At 44.2% G+C, this 22,206-nt stretch overlaps 1 protein-coding gene across 12 annotated transcripts in view; it reads left to right on the forward strand.

Annotated features, from left to right (window-relative positions):
• Window positions 1–3: 3 nt before the first annotated feature.
• Window positions 4–22,206, forward strand: part of WDR20 (WD repeat domain 20) — a 65,916-nt gene continuing 43,713 nt past the window's right edge. For 2 of the 12 annotated variants that reach the window (XR_006705365.1, XM_045452144.1), the window contains exon 1: window positions 7–320. Coding sequence is in view for 7 of the 12 variants with exons in the window: in XM_045452144.1 (XP_045308100.1) it covers window positions 72–320 (249 nt within the window). In the remaining 5 variants the exon portion in view is untranslated. Of the gene's footprint in view, window positions 321–4,091; window positions 4,251–22,206 lie in introns of all 12 variants that reach the window. The other 10 variants (XR_006705368.1, XR_006705367.1, XM_045452146.1 and 7 more) reach the window with 10 other exon arrangements.

The following is a 22,206-nucleotide window of genomic DNA, read 5'->3' on the forward strand; positions in this document are numbered from 1 at the left end:
GAGCCCAGCACGGCGCCTGCGCGGTGGGCGTGATCCGGGCACTTAGGGCAGGATGAACGCTGCTTTCCAAGATGGCGACGGAGGGAGGAGGGAAGGAGATGAACGAGATTAAGACCCAATTCACCACTCGGGAAGGTCTGTACAAGCTGCTGCCGCACTCGGAGTACAGCCGGCCCAACCGGGTGCCCTTCAACTCGCAGGGATCCAACCCCGTCCGCGTCTCCTTCGTAAACCTCAACGACCAGTCTGGCAACGGCGACCGCCTCTGCTTCAATGTGGGCCGGGAGCTCTACTTCTATATCTACAAGGGGGTCCGCAAGGTACCGACCCAGGCGTCACCGGGGCCCGCCAGGGGCGTGGGCGGAGGCCAGGAGCAGGGCGGTGACAGCGGGGCCCAGGGTGACCGATAGGGGTGGCGGTCGCTCTTACTTTTGAGTGGGCCGGTAACTCCACTGGGGTGCTCCTGAGGAAGGGGGATTCACGAATAAGGAAGGTGGTGTTTCAGAGGGGTGGGGGCGGCGGAAAGGGGCCGTGGGGCACGGGGTTCCGCCTGGGAGGCCCCAGAAGGGGACAGTTGCTTTCTCTCTGGCAGGGTCCGTCAGGCTCTGACACTGCCAGGGAGCGGGCCTGCGAGTCCCCGGAAGAGGTGGGGTGGCCGTCTTGTCTGCTTAGACTGCCTCGCCTCCCGGGAGTTGTGTGTCTCGCTCTGGGCTAGAGAATGGGGGCGCGGGGCGGCTGGGGAAGGTCTGGAAGGCGGAATCCGGGCGGCAGCGGAGGGCTTGAGACTAGGTCGGAAAGGACCTGCTCGGCACTAAGGGCTACTCCACCTGCTACCGACCGCACTGACACTTCCTAGGAGCCTCTGCTGGTGTTAAGACTCTTTCCGAAAACATCAGAAGGAGGACGGCTGTCACTTTCTCCGCCGGGGCGCCTTCTCCCGAGAGATTGTTAAAGAGGGTCATCTTGGCCCTTATGGTATGGGAAAGACTGAGTACTACAGTTGGGAGGTCGAAATGATGTTTTCATGAACCAGGCTGGTTCATGGGTGTTCTGTGTGAGCGTGCCCAGATTGTTCTTGTCCAGCAAGTCAGACTATGTCCCAAAGAGGGAGGGATATGCCTTAAAAGCTACTTTACAAGAATCACTTTTTTCTTGACGGGCGACTTCACATGAATTTTGTGAAGCATGTAATCATCCTTTAAAAAGATCTCTTCAAAAGGAGCAACTTTATTAGAGCCTTTCCTTTATTGGCTGTGTTCTCACTGAGAACTGCTTACCTTTGAGATTTGTGGTCTTTGACTTGACTTTTGGGAGAATAAGGACACTGATGCGTCCCACAGCACGTAGGCATGGATAAAGGTGATAACAGATTCATTTTTAAGTGTTTGGTTTGTGTGAAAGCAAATCGTACACACTGAAGAGTGGACATTCTCTAAGATGTAATGTATCCAGAAGCAGTACGTTTGCTTGGTTTCTCAAGACCTAGGGAAAGGAGGGTGGTGTCCTGTTGTAGCAAGTTTTCTCATTTGGTCAGGGTGCATCTTCTTGGTTAGCGTTTGTGATGTGTTCTACTGTGTTTGAGGTTTGGTGTTACGGAAGGTAAATCGCTTGACTTCATTTTTTCTCTTTTGGAATTGAGAAAGCGTCAAGTAGTTAGTAGTCTAGGAGCTAAACTTTTAGGCTTGCTCTCAACTTTTTTGCTGACTTGTTGGGTGACCTTGGATGAGTTCTTTAACTTCTATCCGCACCTCTTTAAAAAGAGAACATGGCAGTACTCACATTGTAATTTATGCTATAACTGTAATGAACTTCAAAGCCTGAAACCCTCAGCAGGTGTAAAATATAGTTAAAATAAGCATTAAGAGTAATGTCAGGGGCACCTGGGTGGCTCAGTTGGTTGAGTGTCTGACTTGAGCTCAGGCCATGATCTCATGGTTCATGAGTTTGAGCCGCACGTGGGGCCAGAGCCTGCTTGGAATTCTCTCTCTTCCCCTCTGGCCTGCCCCTGTGTGCTCGCACGCGCTCTCTCTCTCTCTCTCTCTCTCTCTCAGTAAATAAATAAATAAATAAATGTTTTTTTTTTTTTATTTTAACGTAACTGTCAAATGGGAAGCTGCTATCTTGACATTGATACTAGGACTGAAAGGATCAACTTTTTCTGTGGAAATAAGTTTAGAATTTTAAGTTACTGAAATTCATGTGAAATTTTAAAAATGCTTAACCGCTGAATTTACCAGCAATTACTAGTGTCAGTGTTGCCTTTTTTTTTTTTCTTTTTCTTTTTCTTTGAAGTGTATTATTTCTGAAGCATTCTGGTGGCAAACCTTATCTGGATCTGGTGGCTGTGGTTTGCATCATCAAAACCGCTCTCTTGCTTGAAAGTATCATAGTTGTGTTCTCTTAGCTGGATGCTATTTGATGAAGGTTAAAACTAGGGGCGCCTGGGTGGCGCAGTCGGTTAAGCGTCCGACTTCAGCCAGGTCACGATCTCGCGGTTCGTGAGTTCGAGCCCCGCGTCGGGCTCTGGGCTGATGGCTCAGAGCCTGGAGCCTGTTTCCGATTCTATGTCTCCCTCTCTCTCTGCCCCTCCCCCGTTCATGCTCTGTCTCTCTCTGTCCCAAAAATAAATAAACGTTGAAAAAAAAAAAAAAAGAAAAAAAAAAAACTAGGAGAGCTTTCCAAGGTGTAATTTAAAAAAAATTTTTTTTTATGTTTATTTATTTTTGAGAGAGAGAGAGACAGAGCACGAGCAGGGCAGGAGCAAAGAGAGAGGGAGACACAGAATCTGAAACAGGCTCCAGGCTCTGAGCTGTCAGCACAGAGCCTGACATGGGGCTTGAACTCACCATGAGATCATGACCTGAGCTGAAGTCGGACGCTTCACCAACTGAACCACCTGGGTGCCCCAAGGTTTAATTTTTTTTTTTTTTTTAATGTGTGTTTATTTTTGATAGAGCACGCAAATGGAGGAGGGACAGAGAGAGAGAGGGAGACACAGAATCTGAAGCAGGCTGTAGGCTCCAAGCTGTCAGCACAGAGCCGACGCGGGGCTTGAACTCACAAACCACCAGATCATGACCTGAGCTGAAGTTAGACCCTTAACCGACTAAGCCACCCAGGCGCCCCTAGGAGAGCTTTTCAAAACCACACCCCAAAATTATTTTAAATAAGACAAATCTTAAACATGTAGATTTGCCTCTAGCTGCATAATTTATGTGAGCTCTATGACTTTTTGTGAAATTTAATTTTCATGCAGTAACATAGCATTATATGGTGGACATTTCCATTCTCTTCTAGTCATCATGATTTTCTAAAACTGTTTTCCATGAATGCATTTGCATTTACTTACTGTTATTTCTGAGCGTGTGATTGTTTTTGAGATTGTCTTTTCTGATTTTTTAAATTAAAAAAAATTTTTTATATTGAGAGAGCACGCGGTGCATGTGCAAGGGGGGGCGGGAAGAGAGAGAGGGAGGGGGGAGAGAGAGAGAGAGAATATCTTAAGCAGACTCCATGCTTGGTCCCTTGAGGGACTTGTTCCCACAACTCTGGGATCACGACGTGAACAGAAATCAAGAGTCGGATGCTCAACCCACTGAGCCACCCAGGCATCCCTGTCTTTTCTGATTTTAAAATGGAGCAGATAATTTCCTACTCAGAGAGGAGTTATAACTCTGTTCTTACAGTTGGTCATTTTGACTGTTTTTATTCATTTTTTTAAATTGGGGTATACAAAGTTCTACAACAATTAGTCGGATCATTCGGAAGGTCTAATTTGGAAACATACATTCGGCTTAAATCTGCATGTGAAATAAGTGGAAAATAGGTCTTTGAATACTTAAATCACGAGCTGTGTGCTGCCATTCCTAAAAGGAAGTATGGAGTTGTGGGGGAATGGAGTGGATGACGAGGTCATCTCAAATCTGAACTGAGGAGTGTATTCTTGGCCCTTTAAATAGATTTGCAGGTCAGTTTGTAGAGCTAAACGGGACCTTCAGCTTTTGCAGTCTCACCCTCTCCGAGGAAGCCAAGGCTAGAGAGGGAGTGCAAACCTGTGTTACAGTTTTGGTTTTTTTCTTTCTCATGGTCAGGAAGATGAAGCATAGCTGAATCTAAAGAATTGTCGTAGTGAGAAGGGGCCGATCAAGCGTTTTTAATCACGCGGATGCCATGGCCTCCGAGCACTGCAAGATCTACCCCAGCATTTTGCCATATATTATCTCTTCGAATCTTGATAGCAATTCCGTGAGGTACAAGAAAGCGTCTTCTTTTTGCAGTTGAAGTTTGCAGTGGAGTTCTTGTGTACGGAGATGTAGTTTTGTGAAGTTATTTTGCTTAACTGAAGATAATATGAGCACTGATTTAATCCTGACACTAATCACTTCAACAAAGATTTGAGGGACTACTATGATGATAATTATTCTAGATGGGGGATCTGCAGCAGAGCAGGACCCTGCCTCTCTCCAAAGAATTGTCAACTACTGGCCTTTATGCCTTTTTATTGAGTGCTGGCCTTCCCTTTTTTTCTTTTCTTTTTTTTAAGAGATGGTTTCATAAAGATGCCAAAGGTAGCTGGGCTTATTGGACCAACCCTTTCATTTTATGAGATCCAATTTTACATAAATATGAATGGTAACCATTCAGATCTCAGTTTAGGCATCACTTCCATAGCATATCCTGCTTTGAATTCCCAGGCTGGATCAGTTTTCCTTATTACATGTTCTCATAACATCCTGAACTTTGCCTTTCTAGCACTTTTCTCAATTTGTAATTCTCTGGGTTATAATCTGTCTCTCTATAAACAAAGCTCTCTTAGAAGAGAGATCTTGTCTTTTCTGCTTTCACTGTTTTCCTAGTGCCCAGCACGGTGTCCACCATAAAGTAGGCTCTAACTATTTATTTGTTGAGTGAATGACTGAATAAAATATCTATGTCCATCTGTGCCATACTTTAAAAAAGATTTTTACAAGCTAAAAAGCCTATTTAATTTTGGGCTCCCAAATGGGTATTTTTAGTGGCTGACATCTTTTTTTTCCTTTTTTTTTTTAAGCTTATGTATTTATTTTGAGAGAGAGAGAATGAGCAAGGAAGGTACAGAGAGAGACCGGGGCGGGGGGGGGGGGGCGCTGGAGGAGGGGGAATCCCCAGTAGGCTCCACACTCAACGCAGAGCCCAACGTGGGGCTCAATCTCACGACCATGAGATTATGACCTGAACCGATATCAAGAATAGACGCTTAACTGACTAAGCCACCCAGGCGCCTCGTGGCTCACAGTTTAAAAAAGACATTCAAAATTATTGTTAGTAGGTAACAAATTTAGCTTTCTTACAACTGGGAAATTGTGTAGCAAGAGACCATGAAGTAATGGAAAGTAACCAAATGACACAGATAACTTTTGATCTACTTCTGTCAAACCACATTACCTAACAAATCTACGTACTAACAGACAACTTGTAAAAACTATACTCAGAACTACTTAACATTCAAATCAAAGAGACTTACTTTTCCCCTTCTATCTTAAGATTCCAGGCCACAAATGTGCTGCCCAGAAGTGTTACTGAAGCAATTCCTACAATGCGGGGGGGGGGGGGGGGGGGGGGGGGGGGGGGGGGGAGTAGAATTGGATGGCTTTCAAGGTCTTTTCAACTCTGAAGGTTGTAGGAGTCTGTGTTCAATAGTTTTTTAATGAAAATAAATGCATCTTTTTATTGGGAAGATGTCTTCATGTCTTGGAATCATTGCCTACTTCTTTAATGAGAATTGAGGAGTGTGGGGTGTGTTGTGAAAGCAAGTTGAACACGTTGTGATTCTAGGTGTTTATGCTAGAAAAGTACTCACTGTGTTGATGTGAAGCTTTGGCCAGAAGAGTCATTTAATAACAGCTAGAATATTTTCAGAGCGAGAGTTGTCCAGGAGTGCAATGGGTTGGCTTGGGAGAGAATGAGCATTCTGTGTGGGAGATAGTCTGTCTCTTTCTCAAAGACTGTAGGAGCACCTGTTGGTGACTGAGGGATTCATGCTCTGTGTGGGAGGGTGAGCTAGAAGGCTTTTAAAGGTTTTTTCCACAGACTAGTTTTAGATACTGGACTGCCCCAGAGAAGGTCATGTTCACACCCTTCCCTCCATTGGTAATTTTCACATCTCTCTGCTCTCTCCATTTCTAGTTTAGAAAGAGGCTTAGGAGACCAAAGCTTTTTATATCAAATTTACTTTGAGAAGTGTTGTGCTTAATTTAGTGGGGCACATGTGAAATTGGAAACCATAGTTTTTTTTCCCCATCAAGGGCTACTTAATGTCTTCTGAAATATTGATACTTATTTGACTATCACATCTTATATACTGAAGGGAAGCATCTTCATTTGTCTCTTAGAACAGGCTAGAGAAACTTTCATATGATTCTTTGGTTCTGTTGACCTTGAAGAAGAGGATGATGAGATTTTTGAAAGACAGAATGAGTGGATATGACCGATGGTAAGCAGCTCTCAGAATGTGTCCTAGAGACCCATGAGATAGTCATGAGTGTCATTGTTTTAGTAAATAGTTGTGGGGCACGCTTAGCAGATAGGAGGTGCTCCTCTAGATGCTGGGTGTAGACGAAGTCTCTGCCCTTAAGAAACTTGTCACCTATGTTTATTATCATTGAATTAATCTAGTGACTTCATTTATTTAAGTATTTATTGTGCTTTGGTAGAAAACTTGAGCAAGAATCAAAACAGTGGATTTTATCACTGACTAGTTTGGCTATATGCCTAAGAACCTTGTTTTAAAAATAAATGTGAAGATTTTTGTAATCTGATATCTTAGAGAACAATTTTATTTATATTTCAGTGAGATTAGTTTGTGAAGAAATATGAAATGTGGTCCTATTTGGTTATGTAGGAATAAACTTCAAAAGCAGAAATAACTTCAATTGGTAGACATTCTCTGTTTTAATTTTCAGGAGATTTTATTTTTATTTGTTTATTTAAATGTTTACTTTCAAGAGAGAGAAAGAGAGCTAGCAGGGGAGGGCAGAGAGAGAGAGGGAGACACAGAATCTGAAGCAGGCTCCAGGCTCCAAGCTGTCAGCACAGAGCCTGGAGGGGCTCAACCCCACTAGCTATGAGATCATGACCTGAGCTGAAGTCTGATGCTTAAGTGACTAAGCCACCCATGTGCCCCCCCCCTTTTAAATTTATTTTTTTAATTATTTTTTTTTTAATGTTTTTTACTTTTGAAGGAGAGAGAGACAGAGCATGAGTGGGGGAGGAACAGAGAGAGAGGGAGACACAGAATCCAAAGCAGGCTTTAGGCTCTGAGCTGTCAGCAGAGTCCAATGCAGGGCTTGAACCCACGAACCCTGTAAGATCATGACCTGAGCTGAAGTTGAACACTTAACCAACTGAGCCACCCAGGCACCCCAATTTTCAGGACACTTTGTTTATTTATCATCAATTACTATCTTTTTAATGTTTATTTTTATTTTTGAGAGAGAGCACGCGTAGGCGAGCGAGAGTGGGGGAGGGGCAGAGAGAGGGAGATAGAATCCCAAGCAAGGCTCCAGGCTCTGAGCTGTCAGCACAGAGCCCAACATGGGGCTCAAACTCACAAATTGGGAGATCATGACCTAAGCCAAAGTCGATTGCTTAACTGACTGAGCCATCCAGGCACCCCAGGACATTTTAAATTGTCAGTGACGAGTTACCTTATTCTCTGAAAATTTGGCATCTTCGTGTTTTTTTTTTTTTTTAAGATTTATTTATTTATTATTTTTTAAAGTTTATTTCTTTTGAGAGAGAGAGAGCCAGGGAGGAGCAGAGAGAGAGGCAGAGAGAGAGAATCCCAAGCAGGCTCTGTACTGTCAATGCAGAGCCTGAGATCATGACTTGAGCCAAAATCAGGGGTTGGATTGAGCCACATAGGTGCCCGGCGTCTGTTTTTTATAATACAGTGCAAGGTATGTCTGGCTTTGGAAAAAATCCTCATTAATCAAGAGTTTATTGCAGACCTGTTATGTACAAGGTACTGGTGTCTGTTGCGGGTGTTGTGAAGGTGAAGGAAGACACTTCTGTCTGTGAGTGAGGAGCTTGTCTTTTTGTACTGATAATTGGATTACAAAGTAGAAGGCTGTGCTGTGCACATGGTATAAGCAATGCAAATACCAAGTGGAGTTCGGGAGTAAAGGTGAGGTGGAGAAGTGTTTCCCTGCCTAGATGGAGAAGAATATTGGGCTGGATTTCAAACAGATGATTTGCCCTGAAGTGCATATAGATCGCATTTTTGTAAATTTTAAAACTTGTATCTTCATAGTTGTAACTTCAGAAATGCTTCATCTTCATTTCTGATTGAGGTTGAGCTGGTGATCGCTCTTACCTTTTAGCATTTTTCTCAACTTCACAGCTCCTCTGCCAATTGGTAATTTGTAAATTGAGCCCTGTTTTGCATTCTCTTTTGTAATATGGATTTTTAAAAAGTAGGGTATATTATACTAAAAACATGCCAAGTCAATCTCTGCTATGTTTTTATTTTGTAGCAGTAGGAAAATGTAGATCTTATAAGAAAGAGGCAAGATTTTGTAAGAAAGAAGCAGCCTAAGAAAGAAGCAAGATTAAGAAGGAACTTACAAGGTTTTTGTATTTTACAAGTAAGAATAGGAATGTTTTCCCGTCTTCTCAAGCAGCCACATTGCAGATGAGCTCTGTGGCCTGGCTCAGTCTTTCCTTTGGTTGGTGCAGTCCGGCCTCACTGCTGCACTGCCCGTTTCCCTGCTACAGCAGAACTGGTACAGGTGCTCCTTCTCTTTACTTACTTTGGTCTTCATTTCAGAGGCGCCGTCTTAATGTCTCATTTAACAAATATTTGAGTGGTTTTGTGTGAAAAGCAGTACACTAGACTATGGGAAATCAAAGAAGTAGGAGACATGATCCCTGACCTTGAGAGGATTATCGTCCTACCAAGGAGATAAGATACACACTCATTCATTCTATCAAGATTTGAGTGGTTGCTCTGTGTTGCTGAGACAGAAGCTCTGCCATCAAGGAGCTCACAGTCCAGTGGAATAGAAAATGACTTACTCATCCAGCTAACATGTATCGGACCTGTAGACCCAAAGACAAGTAAGACGTAGTCCTTGGCCTCAAGTGCCTACCATCCAGTGGTGAGATGGGCGAGTAAGTAGGGGTGAGACGTGCACACTGTTCACTTATTAGTGCTGCCTAATCGGAGTAGAGTTTAGGGGATGTATCAACCTAGATGGGCAAAAACTAACCGAATTCGAATGTGTCCTTCCAATTGTGGATTTAGTCAGCAAATCACAGAGGCAATGTAACAGACTTGTGACTTTATCACCAGTGAAAATCACAGGTGTTTGCGTATCACATTATGGTTGTTGCAGGTGGATAGATGTCACAGTCATCACTACCTCGAAGTTACAGTGGTTAGTGGATCTGCACTAGAGCTTGTTACAATGTGACCTGAAGAAACTTTCATATAACTAACTGTTTAAAAAAAATTTTTTTAACGTTTATTTATTTTTGAGACAGAGAGAGACAGAGCATGAACGGGGGAGGGTCAGAGAGAGGGAGACACAGAATCCGAAACAGGCTCCAGGCTCTGAGCTGTCAGCACAGAGCCCGATGCGGGGCTCGAACTCACGGACCGCGAGATCATGACCTGAGCCGAAGTCGGCCGCTTAACCGACTGAGCCACCCAGGCGCCCCTGTAACTAACTGTTCTAATAATTGATCTCTTTTGTAATCTTCGTATTTAAAACATCATTGTGAGAGCAGTCCATAGCACAGAAAGCTTAAGCACCCTGGTTTTGATAAGTCTCAATTTACCTTTTCTCCTGTGTCACGTGTGATGGAATGTAAGAGTGACCGGTCTCTCCTGTCCTGTTAAGTAACACTTCTAGCTGTGTGAAGAGGCGTCTGTGGTACTTGGGGTGGCTTTTTACTCAGCAGTTGATTATCTAGGATTCTAAGTTGGCCATGTCTTGTGTTGTTTTTCTTTCTCTTCTGGATCATTCCTTTACTGTTGCTGCCCTAACTAGAGGGAGGAATACAAGAAGTACTTACAAGATTGAGTCTTGTAAGAGTGTTTCATTGGTTCAGATCATAGATGATTATGATACAGTGTTACAATGTGATATTTGTCTTAGTTGCAGTAGAAAGGGAGAGGCTTTAACAAGGTGATGTTTGAACTGAGTTCTGGGGGCACCTGGGTGGCTCAGTCTATGAAGTGTCCAACTTCAGCTTAGGTCATGATCTCTCAGCTTGTTAGTTCAAGCCCCACATCAGGTTCTGTGCTGACAGCTCATAGCCTGGAGCCTGCTTCGGTTTCTGTGTGTCCCTCTCTTTCTGCCCCATCTCCCCCCGCTGCCATAAATAAACATTAAAAAAAAAAAAAGCTTTATGAACTGAATTCTGATAGGTGGGTGGGGTGAAGGGAGAAGGGATTCTAAACCAAGGCGACTAGAGACTCAAGGCCTGAGGATGTGGCATGACTCCTTGAAGAGTCACTGTGAGGGTTGAGGCTTTAGCAAGACCTGATTAGACCTGATTAGAGGACAAGATTATCTTCTTTCTTTTTTTTTTTTTTAATTTTTTTTAACGTTTTTATTTATTTTTGAGACAGAGACAGAGCATGAATGGGGGAGGGTCAGAGAGAGGGAGACACAGAATCCGAAGCAGGCTCCAGGCTCCGAGCTGTCAGCACAGAGCCCGACGTGGGGATCGAACTCACGGACCGTGACATCATGACCTGAGCCGAAGTCGGACGCTCAACTGACTGAGCCACCCAGGCGCCCCAATTATTTTCTTTCTTGACGATCATCCAAATGTGGGCTATATCCTAGCTTCTGGAACTCTTAGTATGATTTTTAAAATGATTTTTTTTTAACGTGTATTCTTTCTTTTGGTACTCCTTCTGAGGTAACATACTACATTAGTAGTATCTGGTCCTCCTGTAGGACTCCTAGCACACTGTCCTTTCGGAACTCGGGTCATCGGATTGTATCAACCCCATCCCTCGTTGGACCCTCATCACTTCCCATCGTATCTCAGAGATTTTGGCTCCTGCTACACTGCCACTCTCTCCAGCAGACTCCTGTCTTAAATGCTGTGGCTAGTCATTATAACCCCCTCGCACTCACTCTCCGTTCTAACCCGGACTCGATCAACGCCGAAAGCAAAAGCGAAGAAAAGGCCTTTTCTGGCCCCCGCCCACTTGGTCCCTGTCCTTTGCCTCCGGGAGCTACTGCCCCAATTTCTCAACTACTTCTTAAAGCCAAGCTCCTCTAGTCGGCAGCTTGGACAGCCTCAGAGTGTGGTGCACAGACCAGCACCATCCGTGTCATCACCTGGGAGCCTCTGCGAAGTACAGAATTAGGCCTCATGCCAGACTTACTGAACCAAACTCTGCATTCCTAGAGGGTCTCCGGGTAGTTCGTGTGCTCACTGAAGTTGGAGAGACATTGGCGTTTACTGGCTTTCTTTAGTTCTCAGTCAGATTATCGTACCTTCCTGCCATCTATTTCAAGTGTATAATTCAGTGATTTTTAGTGAATCTACCAAGCTGCACAACGGTTACCACAGTCCAGTTTTAGAACACGAGGGATTGTTTTTAAATTTAATTTTGTGTAAGTTTCAGTTAATGCTAGATGAATAGATTCTAAAGATCTGCTCTACAGCAGTGCCTATGGTTAACAACATGGTATCGTGCCCTGCAGAATTTAAGAGGGTAGATCTAATGTTAAGTGTTCTTACCACAAAAACAAAAACGAAGGGACATGAGGAAACTTTGGGAGGTGTTGGGCGTGTCTGTTACCTTGGTTATGGTGATGGTATCATGGGTGTGTGCATCTGTCTAAACTCAAACTGTATACGTTTAATATGTGCAATTCCTTGTATATTAATTATACTTCAATAAATCTATTAGAAAAAATTCAATTTTATGTTTTAATTACGGAAGACTTTTATGTGCTTCCAACATCAAAACTGTGAAACAGGTTCTGTTCAGAGATGCTTAGCTTCCATTTCTGTTCTCCCTGCAAAGCTCTCTCCCTCTGCCTATAATCATTGTATTTGTTTTTGACTCATCCTTCTGTTGCTGTAAGAATAAGATGACATTTGAGGAGAGAAGAAATTGAGGGAGCACACTATGGTATTTTGTGTCTCAGTTTTTCCACTTAATTATATATATATTGGAGAGCCTACCCTATTTGTAAATAGAGGGCTTCTTCACTCTGTTTTTATAATTGCTTTTTATTCTGTGCTATGGATACACATCGCTATCTTTTTTTTAAATTATTATTATCACAAATAACGCTGCAGTAAGTAACTTTGCATGTATGTTATTTTGCACGTAGGCAGGTATGTTAACAGGATGTATTTCCAGAGGAGGTACTGCTGGAGCAGAGGGTTGATGCCTACATATTGAAAAAGGGTTTTTTTTAATGTTTATTATTTATCTTTGAGAGAGATAGAGGGCAAGAGGGGAGGGTTAGAGAGGGAGACACAGAATCCGAAGCAGGTTCCAGGCTCCGAACTGTTAGCACAGAGCCTGGTGCGGGGCTCAAACTCAGGAACCTTGAGATCATGACCTGAGCCAAAGTTGGATGCTTTGGGCACCGACTGAGCCACCCAGGCGCCCCCTTATGCATTTTTGACATATGTCACCAAATCACCGTCCCCAGGGAGGGGTTGTATTATTTTGTACTCCCACACGAGAATACCTGTTTTGCCACAGCCTCACCAACAGGGCATGTTGTCGAACTTGCATTTGATCTGATAGGGGAGAAATTTGTGTTGTGTTCGTTTTTCCCATGTGATGAGAGTGCTTGAGCATCTTTCTCTATATTAAGAATTGAATGTATTTCTTTTTCTACAGACCGTCTCATATCCCTTGCTCATTTTCCTGTTTGATTGCTGGGTATCTTAAGTTTTTAAAAAAGGAGTCCTTTATGTATATTAGGGAGATTATCCCTTTGTGATACGAATTACAGACGTTTTTTCTTTCATTTGTCATCGGTCTTGTAACTTTGCTTAGGGGTGAGTGTGTGTGTATTTGTTTTTACCTTGAATAATTTTCATCCTTTTTGTGGTTAAATTTGTAAATTTTCCAAGTAAATTTTTATAAACTAGTTGTCCTCCAAAGTTTGAAGATGAGGGAAGAGATTTACATTTTAATATTTGAGAATTCGGTTTAACAAAGACTTTTGTAGGAGCAAGAGATAAACATTGAAATGTGCTATAAAAGGAGCTGGTGGATGGTGATTTGCTGGTAGTTTTTATGACTTAATATACTTCAAATATGCTAGGTGTGATTTGGTTTACGAGTAACAGGAAACCCAGCTCCAACAAGGTGTTTCAACTTTAAAGGGGATGCATTGGCTTATGTTGAAAATTCTAGGGGTGAGGTGGGCTTCAGGTGCCAGCTCAGTTTTGCTGAGATTCTCTTGGTTCTGCTTTCCACCTTGTGTCAGCCTGGCCTAAGCGGCAAAATGGTGGTAGAGGTCCAGGCTTCACATTTCTGTAACACATGGTCCAGAACGAGAGCCAGTATCCAGGATGAGAGTGAACAGGTCTTCTAGTCATTTTCTCAGGAGAGTGAGAAAGATTGTTTCGTTGAAGCCGCTGGCAAACCTCCTCTTTGACCTTTTGCCCCAGACTGGATTACCAGCCCATTCCCATGGCCAAGGAGGTATGTACCGAGTGACTTCTGGCAAGGAGATTGGATTCTCTCATACCCTGATTTCCCTGGAGCCCACTCTGGAGCTGCGAGTAGATAGCAGACAGGAGAATAGATCTATACATAGGTACTGGGTAGGCAACCAAGAGGTGCAAACTACACTGAGCGTCTCACACCGGCTCAGGTGTCAGGGACCCAGATGTAACAGATTTTTCCTTGAGCTCCTGGTGAGACGCAGCAATACAATGGGGAAGGCGATGCACTGCAGTTGGAGGATGGCCGGGCTGCGTTGTACTCCTGCGCAGTTGAGAAACCTCCTTCCTAGGGGCAGCCAGGGGGCTCAATCGTTAAGCATCCGCCTTGATTTCTGCTCAAGTCATGATCTCACGGTTCGTGGGTTCGAGCCCTGCATCAGGCTCTGTACTGAGAGCATGAAGCCTGCTTGGGATTCTCTCCCTCTCTCCGCTCCCCCCCCCCCCCAAAAATAAATAAACATTAAAAAAAAAAAAAAAACACCTTTCTTTCCTTTGCTCTTGCTGTCTGACTGCTATGAATGCCCTTCCACTTTTTCATACAATTTGGAATTTTTTGTTTGAATCTCTGTCTCCCCCACTAGATTGTGCAATCTTGAGGGCAGAAGCCGTCTTATTCACCCATATCCATCACAGAGCCTGTACATAATAGGCACATTGTGTCGATTTTAAATGAACGAATTCGTTGAGATTGTAGTCCTCTGAGGATTTATTTGAGTAAATGAGATGATCTTTTAAAATCCCTGTCACAAGCCAAATATGGTCGCTGTTAGTTACCAAAGCTCACAGAGGCCGGATTGCCGACTCCTTTTGCTTTTGTTGAGGGGCTCCTTAGAAATTAGTCACAACCTCGAATCTTGTGCTGTTCCTCTGGGCTTCTCCAAGAGGAGGCTGTGGCTAGAGCTTTGATCGTCTGGAGCTAGCTTTGTGTGGAAGCTGCATCTTCCTTGTGCTGGTGTCCCAAGCAGAATTGCTGCTCATGCTGTCCCTTGCAGTCCCTTTTCCTTCTTCCCACTTAATCGTGGGAAACTGTACAACGCCTGACATTGTGCTTTTCTTTCCTCCGGATCTTGGAGCAGGTGTGCGTGTGCCAGCAGGACCAAGGGTGGGATTAGCTCAGCTTGCTCCGAAAGCGGGGCGCAGGTGGAGCCGGAAAGGCAGAGTCCTGACTGCTGCACGGTCCATTTGCCACTCCTGGTGTCCCTCCGAAGGCTCCGCCCTTTAGGCTCTTCTGCTTTTCTCCTTCTTCCTCGTGGCCGCCTCTGCTCGTTGAAGTCTTTAGTCCCTGCCTCCCAGCCTTCCTTCCCACTCCGGTCCTGGCGTCCTCTGGGGAGGTTTTGTGTCCGCTGCACAGCGCCTGGGGCACCTTGGCTTCCTCATCCACCCCCAGCCACCTCCTCTAGTCCACCCGGGGCACGGACTTCCATAGTGATGCCCCAGGTCTTAGTGGGGGCTGAATGGGCTTCAGCCCTAAGTTACTAGTTCAGTTAGAAACATTGTCCTGCTCCAGTGTGACCTTGGCTCCCGCTTTATTTTTTATTTTTATTTTTATTTTTATTTTTTTTACTATTTCTTTTAAAGAAACTTCTTAAAAGTTTATTTATTTAGAGAGTGCATGAGTATGAGTGGGGGAGGGGCAGAGAGAGAGAGAGAATCCCAAACAGGCTTCGTGCTGTCGGCACAGAGCCCGATGGGGGGCGGGGGGAGGGGGAAGCTCAATTCCACAAACAGTGAGATCATGACCTGAGCCAAAATCAAGTCAGACACCCAACCAACTGAGCCACCCAGGTGCCCTGACTTTCTCCCTTTTTGACCCACGCCTCTCTGGCCTTTCACTACTTCATCCCCTTTGCCAGTTTTTTCTTCCCCACCTACCTCACCTTGAACTGGGCCCTGTTCGCTTTTCCTTGCTCTCTCCTATTCTAAGTCTCTCTGTTTTCTAAAATTGTTTATGCCTTTCCCCCCCCTTCCCCAGAGGAAAAAGTGCTTACTGCAGTAAATTAATCCAGTGGGTGTTCCCTTGAAAGCACGGATCCAGTTGTTGGGACAGGTATGTGCTCTGGCAAAGCTCCTTCTCTGTCACCATCGGCTCCAGATCCCAGACCTTCCTTCTTGATGGTGACTTTTGCCAGTTCCTTCTCCTGTTCCTGTTGCCTTTCGTTGTCTGGACCGTCTGTTGGCGGTTGTGGATGTGGCCATGACTGGGTTGGAAGTGTGCTCCCCTCCTCTGCAGAGCTGTGACCTGCTCTGGGGCCCAGGCACTAGCTGGGCTTTGCCCTCTTGTTCGTATTTTAATTCTTCCCAGAACAGAGTTACAAGAGTCTGTCAACTAAGATTTTGTTTCAAATACTCAGCTACAGTTTGTGAATCTGTTGTAATCTGTATTTCCTGTCTGCTTTCTTTAGGTTTACTCTTCTTCTAGCTTTCTGATTTGACAACATAGGTTTTTAGCCCTTTTTCAAAAAGTTTATTTTATTTTGACAGAGAGCGAGCGCACGTGCACAAGTGGGGAAGGGGCGGGGGGGGGGGGGAGAGTATCCCAAGCAGGCTCCCCACCACCAGTACAGAGCCCGACACGGGGCTCGAACCCACAAACTGAGAGATCACGACCTGAGTGGAAGTCGGAGGCTTAATCCACCGAGCCAGTCAGGTGCCCCTAGCCTTTATTTTTAATGATGTGCTCAAAACTGTAGGATTCCTTCTCAGTATTGCTTTAGCAGTCTTCTGTATGTTAGATATATGGTGATGTCATTGTTATTAAGATCTAGATATTTTGTTATTTCAATTTTTAGTCCCTCTTTAACCCTTGAATTTCTAGGCAGGCACTTTTTAGTTTCTATTCATGGTGTTTAATTTTGTTATTGATCAATTTATTTGCATTGTATGGTCCTAAAATATGTTTATTGATATTCGCTATTTGAAATGTGATGAGACTTTTCTTTGGTCCAGTTAAAATGTTTTCCATGCATTTTAAAAGAATGTATATTCTCTTTGTTAGGCCAAGATGACATGTCTGTGTGTGCATGTGTGTGTATGTGTGTGTGTTTAAGTTTTTAATGCCGTTCGCAGTGTTTGTATTTTTACAACTTTTTTGACTACCAGTTTCTGATGTGATAAGTATCTCTGATTCTGGACTTGTCAATTTCTCTATCACTTTTTGCTTTTTTGAATTTTCTTTTTGCTCATTTTTGAGAGACAGAGAGAGACAGAGTGTGAGCAGGGAGGGGGAGAGGGAGACACAGAATCCGAAGCAGGCTCCAGGCTCTACCTGTCAGCACAGAGCCCGACGTGGGGCTCGAACCCACAGACCGTGAGATCATGACCTGAGCCAAAGTCAGACGCTCAACTGACTGAGCCATCTATGCGCCCCACTTTTTGCTTTTTAAAATTCAGAATTGTTAATCTTTGTAGATTGTTCTTTGTGTTGGCATATTGTACTCTTGATCATGTCTAATTTTGCCCAAAATTCTGTTTTGAGGATTGGAAAATCAGTTTATTTTTGTTAGTATTTGCATGGAATGTCTTTCTATTCCTTATTTTCAACTTACAGAGTTTTTGTTTTCAATGTGTCCTTTTAAATATTTTCTATTTCATTATTGTCTTTGGCACTTTCTTCTCTGCCTCCCTCTCTCCCCTACCCGCTTTCCCTGTATCAGGAATCTCGGTTGATTTTTTTTTAAGTTTATTTATTTTTGAGAGAGAGAGAGAAAAAAAAAAGTATGAGCAGGGGAGGGGCAGAGAGAGAGAGAGAGAGAGAGAGAGAGAGTCCTAAGCAGGCTCCACACTGTCAGCACGGAGCCTGATGCAGGGCTCGAACCCATGACCTGTGAGATCATGACCTGAACCCATAGGCTGAAATCGGATGCTTAACCAACTGAGCTACCCAGGCGCCCCAGTGGATTTTTTTCTTTAAGTTTTTTTTTTTTTTTTTCCCCCCCCGTAATCCTCACACCCAACGTGGGGCTCAAACTCACAACCCCAGAGATCAAGAGTCACATGCTCTTCTGACTGAGCCAGCTGGACGCCCCCGGAGTCCTGATTGATTTTTACTTCTGAAATACACCTTCACTGCCCTCATGGTGCCTCCCCTGAGCACCAGCCGCTCTGACTCGTCTTCTGCTGTGCCCGTGCTCCGCTCTAACTTATTCTCTACACAGGAGCCAGTGTGATCTTTAAAAAGCGAATCTGGGGGTGCCTGGGTGGCTCAGGTGTTTAAGTGTCTGACTCTTGATTTCAGCTCAGGTCATGATCTCATGGTTTATGAGTTCAAGCCCCACGTCGTGCTTTGTGCTGATGGCACAGAGCCTGCTTGGGAGTCTCAATCTCTCTGCCTCTCCTCTGCGCGCACACACACACACTCCCTCCTTCTCTCTCAAAATAAATAAACATTAAAAAATAAAGCATATTAAAACATTAAATTAAAAGTGAATCTGTTCATCACTCCAGCCTAATAAGATCTTTCAGTGGTTTGAGTTGCTTTCAACGTTGAGAACAAAGTGGTTAACATGGCCTGCTGGGCCCTGGTCGAGCTGGCCCTTGCTTTCCTTCCATCCTCTTTTCCTTTCACTGTGTCTTTCTGACGTACTGCTTTCCTTTTCGTGTCTTTAACCAGGCTTCCTTACCCTCTTGCCGCAGATTCTTCCGTGCTGGCTCCCTTGTGTGGGGGCCCTTCCACTCCCCATCCCCTTTCCCCTTCACTGCGTAATTCCTGCTCCTGCACATCGTAGCTCCTGTGTGGTTTGTGCCAGGCCTCTTACCCTGACTTCTAGACTAGGGCAGGTCTCCTCCTATCGTCCACCAGCTCGTCTCTCTAGCACGTGTCTTGGCAATAATGGAGTAACTTGAATTTGAAGTTGAGTGTCCTTCCTCTCTCCCCACCCCCTAGGCCAGATTGCCAGCTGAGGAGGGCTGATTTTCTCCAGTTCACTGCTGGCTTGTGCTTTTGATACGTTATAGGCGCTCTGTGAGTATCCAAATGAATGGAGAAATGTGTAAGTGACCGTCGTTTGTTTCTGGACGGTGGGAACATTAGTATTGTCGGGCATATTGTCTTGTACGTGGTTGGTATTGGGTTAAATGTTTTTAAACAAAGTAATCTCTGATCTGTCTCGTTTGTGTTTTGTGAGCTACTGCATTTAAAGAACAGCCAGCTGCTGTGTGTACCCCATTTCTCCCTTGTTCCTCTCCCCCCCCCTTCTCCCAAACATGTTTTCCCCATACACCTTCCCTTGGCACTGGCAACCAATGGAGGCATGAAAGAAAACAGAGAAATCTGTTCAGTTTTAAAAGTTTTCTTGGAAGAAAAGTTTGCTGATCAAACTATTAAGTTTGCCCTGTAAGAACTTGTCCTTCGTTGGTGGCACTAAAAAGGAAAGTTATTCCCCCTGCAGTTCAAAGTAGGGTATGTTTATGGTAGAAAATTCAAAGAAGAAAAAAAATCCCATGTCCAGCAGCGGTTAGTATTTTGTTGTTTTTTCTGCCAGTCCATTTTTGGTGCTCAGTTATGTATTTTAAGCATAATTTAGGTCCCTGCAGGGGTGGGTGCTCATTAAGTATTTAGAGAATGAACCCAGGTATGGGTTCTTTTTCAACTTTAAAATCTCCTGCAGCTCCCTAGTTTGGTTTGCAGATAAGCATTGCGTCTTGTTGATGGTGTTGATAACCTAGAGTAGCTGAGCTTTGTTCTTTTTAGATGAACCTGTTAGGTCGTTGTAGAAAGTTGCTTGGGCTAAATTGGAGTCACCGGTGACTGCTTTCTTTTTCTCAGTGTCCAGACCTTCAGTGGCGAAGGCTTTTGGCCCTGACTTAAGATACGTCCAGAATCTGATCACTTCCCACCTCCACCCTTGCCTCCCCAGTGTAAGGAAGCATCACTCCTCACTTGGGTTACTACTGACTGGGGTGGTTTCTCAGTGGGCTCCCTGCTTCCCACACTCTCTTCTGATGGCAGCCAGAATGATGTTTAAAACAATATATAGGTCAGATCAGTTTTTCCAATGCTGAACAGTTTCTGATGCTTTTTCATCATTAGGATCTGGTGCCTTCCCTCTCCCAAGCCCCTAGTGTGGTTTGCTACCTTACCCGCCCTTACTCCCTCCATTCTGTTCTTTGAGGAGGAGCCCAGCGACCCTCAGTCGCACGCTTACTTTGCCTACTTTGCCGGGCCAGCCACAGGGCTGCCTCCCCCGCTTCTTCACAGCTCTACCCGAACACCAAAGAAGCTTTCTGTTACCCTGCCTGGAAGTGTGCTGCAGTCACCCTCGCACCCTTGGTCTCCGACTCCCCTTCCCCGTCCCTGTCCCTACCGTTCTCTGATGCTCACGGGTGACTTGTCCGCTGACTGTCCCCTTCTAAAGCCCACGAGAGGAGGGTTTACTGTCTTTGCTGCTGAGGCTCCAGCACCTGACACGGTGCTCGGCGCAGACAGAACTCGGTAAACTTTGAATGGATGGTGAAAGAGATTTGTTATCTCAAGTGGCGTAGTTTGAAAATCTTCACTTAGGATATAGGTAATATGACTTCTCATAAGCGTATTTTCTTTTCTTTTCTTTTCATGTTTTTTTTTTTTTTTTTTTTTTCTTTTTTGAAGTAGGCTCCATGCCCAGGGTAGGGCTTGAACTCACGACCCTGAGATCAAGAGGCACATGTTTTGGGGCTCCTGGTGGCTCAGTCGGTTGAGTGTCCGACTTCAGCTCAGGTCATGATCTTGTGGTTTGTGAGTTTGAGCCTTGTATCTGGCTCTCTGCTGTCAGCTGTCAGCTCAGAGCCTTTTTCTCTCTGTACGTGCATGCTCGCTCTCTCTCTCTCTCAAAAATAAACGTTAAAAAAAAAAAAAAAAGAGTCACATGTTCTACCCTCTGAGCCAGCGGGGGCCCCCAGGCACATTTTACTTTTAAAATAGGTAACCTAGGGGCGCCAGGGTGGCTCAGTCAGTTAAGTGCCGCCTCTTGATCCTGCGTCAGGTCTCGATCCTCAGCGTCATGAGTTCAAATCATGCACTGGGCATGAAGCCTACTTGAAAATAGTGGGTGCCTAGGTGGCTCAGTCGGTTACGGCTAAGCATCTGACTTGGGCTCAGGTCATGATCTCACGGTTCGTGAGTTCGAGTCCCTCGTTGGGCGCACTCGTGTGCCACTTCGGGCAAGCTCATGCCCCAGCTCAGGTGACTCCTGCTTCTCTCTCTCTCTCTCTCTCTCTCTCTCTCTCTCTCTCTCCCTCCCTCTCCCCCCCCCATCTCTTTCTCTGCCCCTCATGGGATATTCTCTCTCTCCCCCTGTCCCCCACCCCTCACTCATTTGCACCCTCTCTATAAAATAATAAAATAAAATAAAATGTAATAATCACATGATTCAAAATTCAAATGGCCTGCAGTGAAAAGTCTCTCACAACCTGTCCCTAGCCGCCCTGTTACCCTGCTCAGAAGTAACCATTGTGAAGTTCCTGTGTATATTTCCAGAGATGACCCCTGGTCCTACGTAAAGAATCTCAGGCATACTCTATTCCTCCCTTCTTTTAAAAATGTAAACTTTAGTATCGGCGCAGTTTTGCACCTTGTTTTTTTGTTGGTTTGTTTTATAAAATGCATTTTGAGGATTATTCTTTGTCAGTGTGTAAAGAGCTTCTTTATTTTGCCAATAGCTGCACAATATCCCATTGTACGAATGTACAAAATGTACAATACTTCCCCTTTTGTTGGACATTGAAGTTGTTTCCAGATTTAGCTATTACAGACTATGCTGCAATAAATAACCTGTGCATATATCATTTTGCCATGTTGCTAGTACCTGCAAGGAATAAATTCCTGAGTGGAATTGCTGGGTCAAAGGACATGTGGGTTTGTAATTTTGATAGATACAGTTACCTTGCCTCCCACAAGTTGTTCCAATTAATACTTCAGGCACAACATACTATTATTTGATCTTTGCCAATTTGGCAGATGAAAAATAGTGTAACACTGTAGTTCGGCGTTTCTTGAACTGTGAATTAAGCGTCACTTCATGTACGTAAGAGGCATTTGTATTTTTTTCCTGCATAGCTAACTTGTATCTTTTATTTTTCTTTTAACTGAAATATAGTTTACATATAATGCTATAATAGTTTCAAGTATATGCCTTTTCTGTGAGTTGTCTATGACCTATATCCATTTTTTTTCAACTAGGATTTTGGTCCTTTTATGTAAATTAGCCCTTAATCTGTGGTTGGAGTGGCAGCATTTGGTTCCATTTGTCAGTTGTGTTCTGATTTTGCTCATGGTGGTTTTTCTTGGGTAGAATTATTTTGTTTTCATAGACAAATGTATTAGTCTGTTATCTTATGGCTGTGGGTTTTGGGTCCCAGTTAACCTTCCTAATTTTATTTTTAAAGATCCTCATGGTTTCTTGTACTTCTGAGGTTTCATTGTTTATATTTGATATATCTTTGATATTGCTGAAATTTGTTCTGGTATAAGATATGGAATAGGGTTTCAAACTCTTTTCTTTCCCCCAGAACAATCTTAGGATTTCC

This window comes from Leopardus geoffroyi, chromosome B3 (genome assembly GCF_018350155.1).
Source record: "Leopardus geoffroyi isolate Oge1 chromosome B3, O.geoffroyi_Oge1_pat1.0, whole genome shotgun sequence".
Lineage (NCBI taxonomy): Eukaryota > Metazoa > Chordata > Mammalia > Carnivora > Felidae > Leopardus > Leopardus geoffroyi.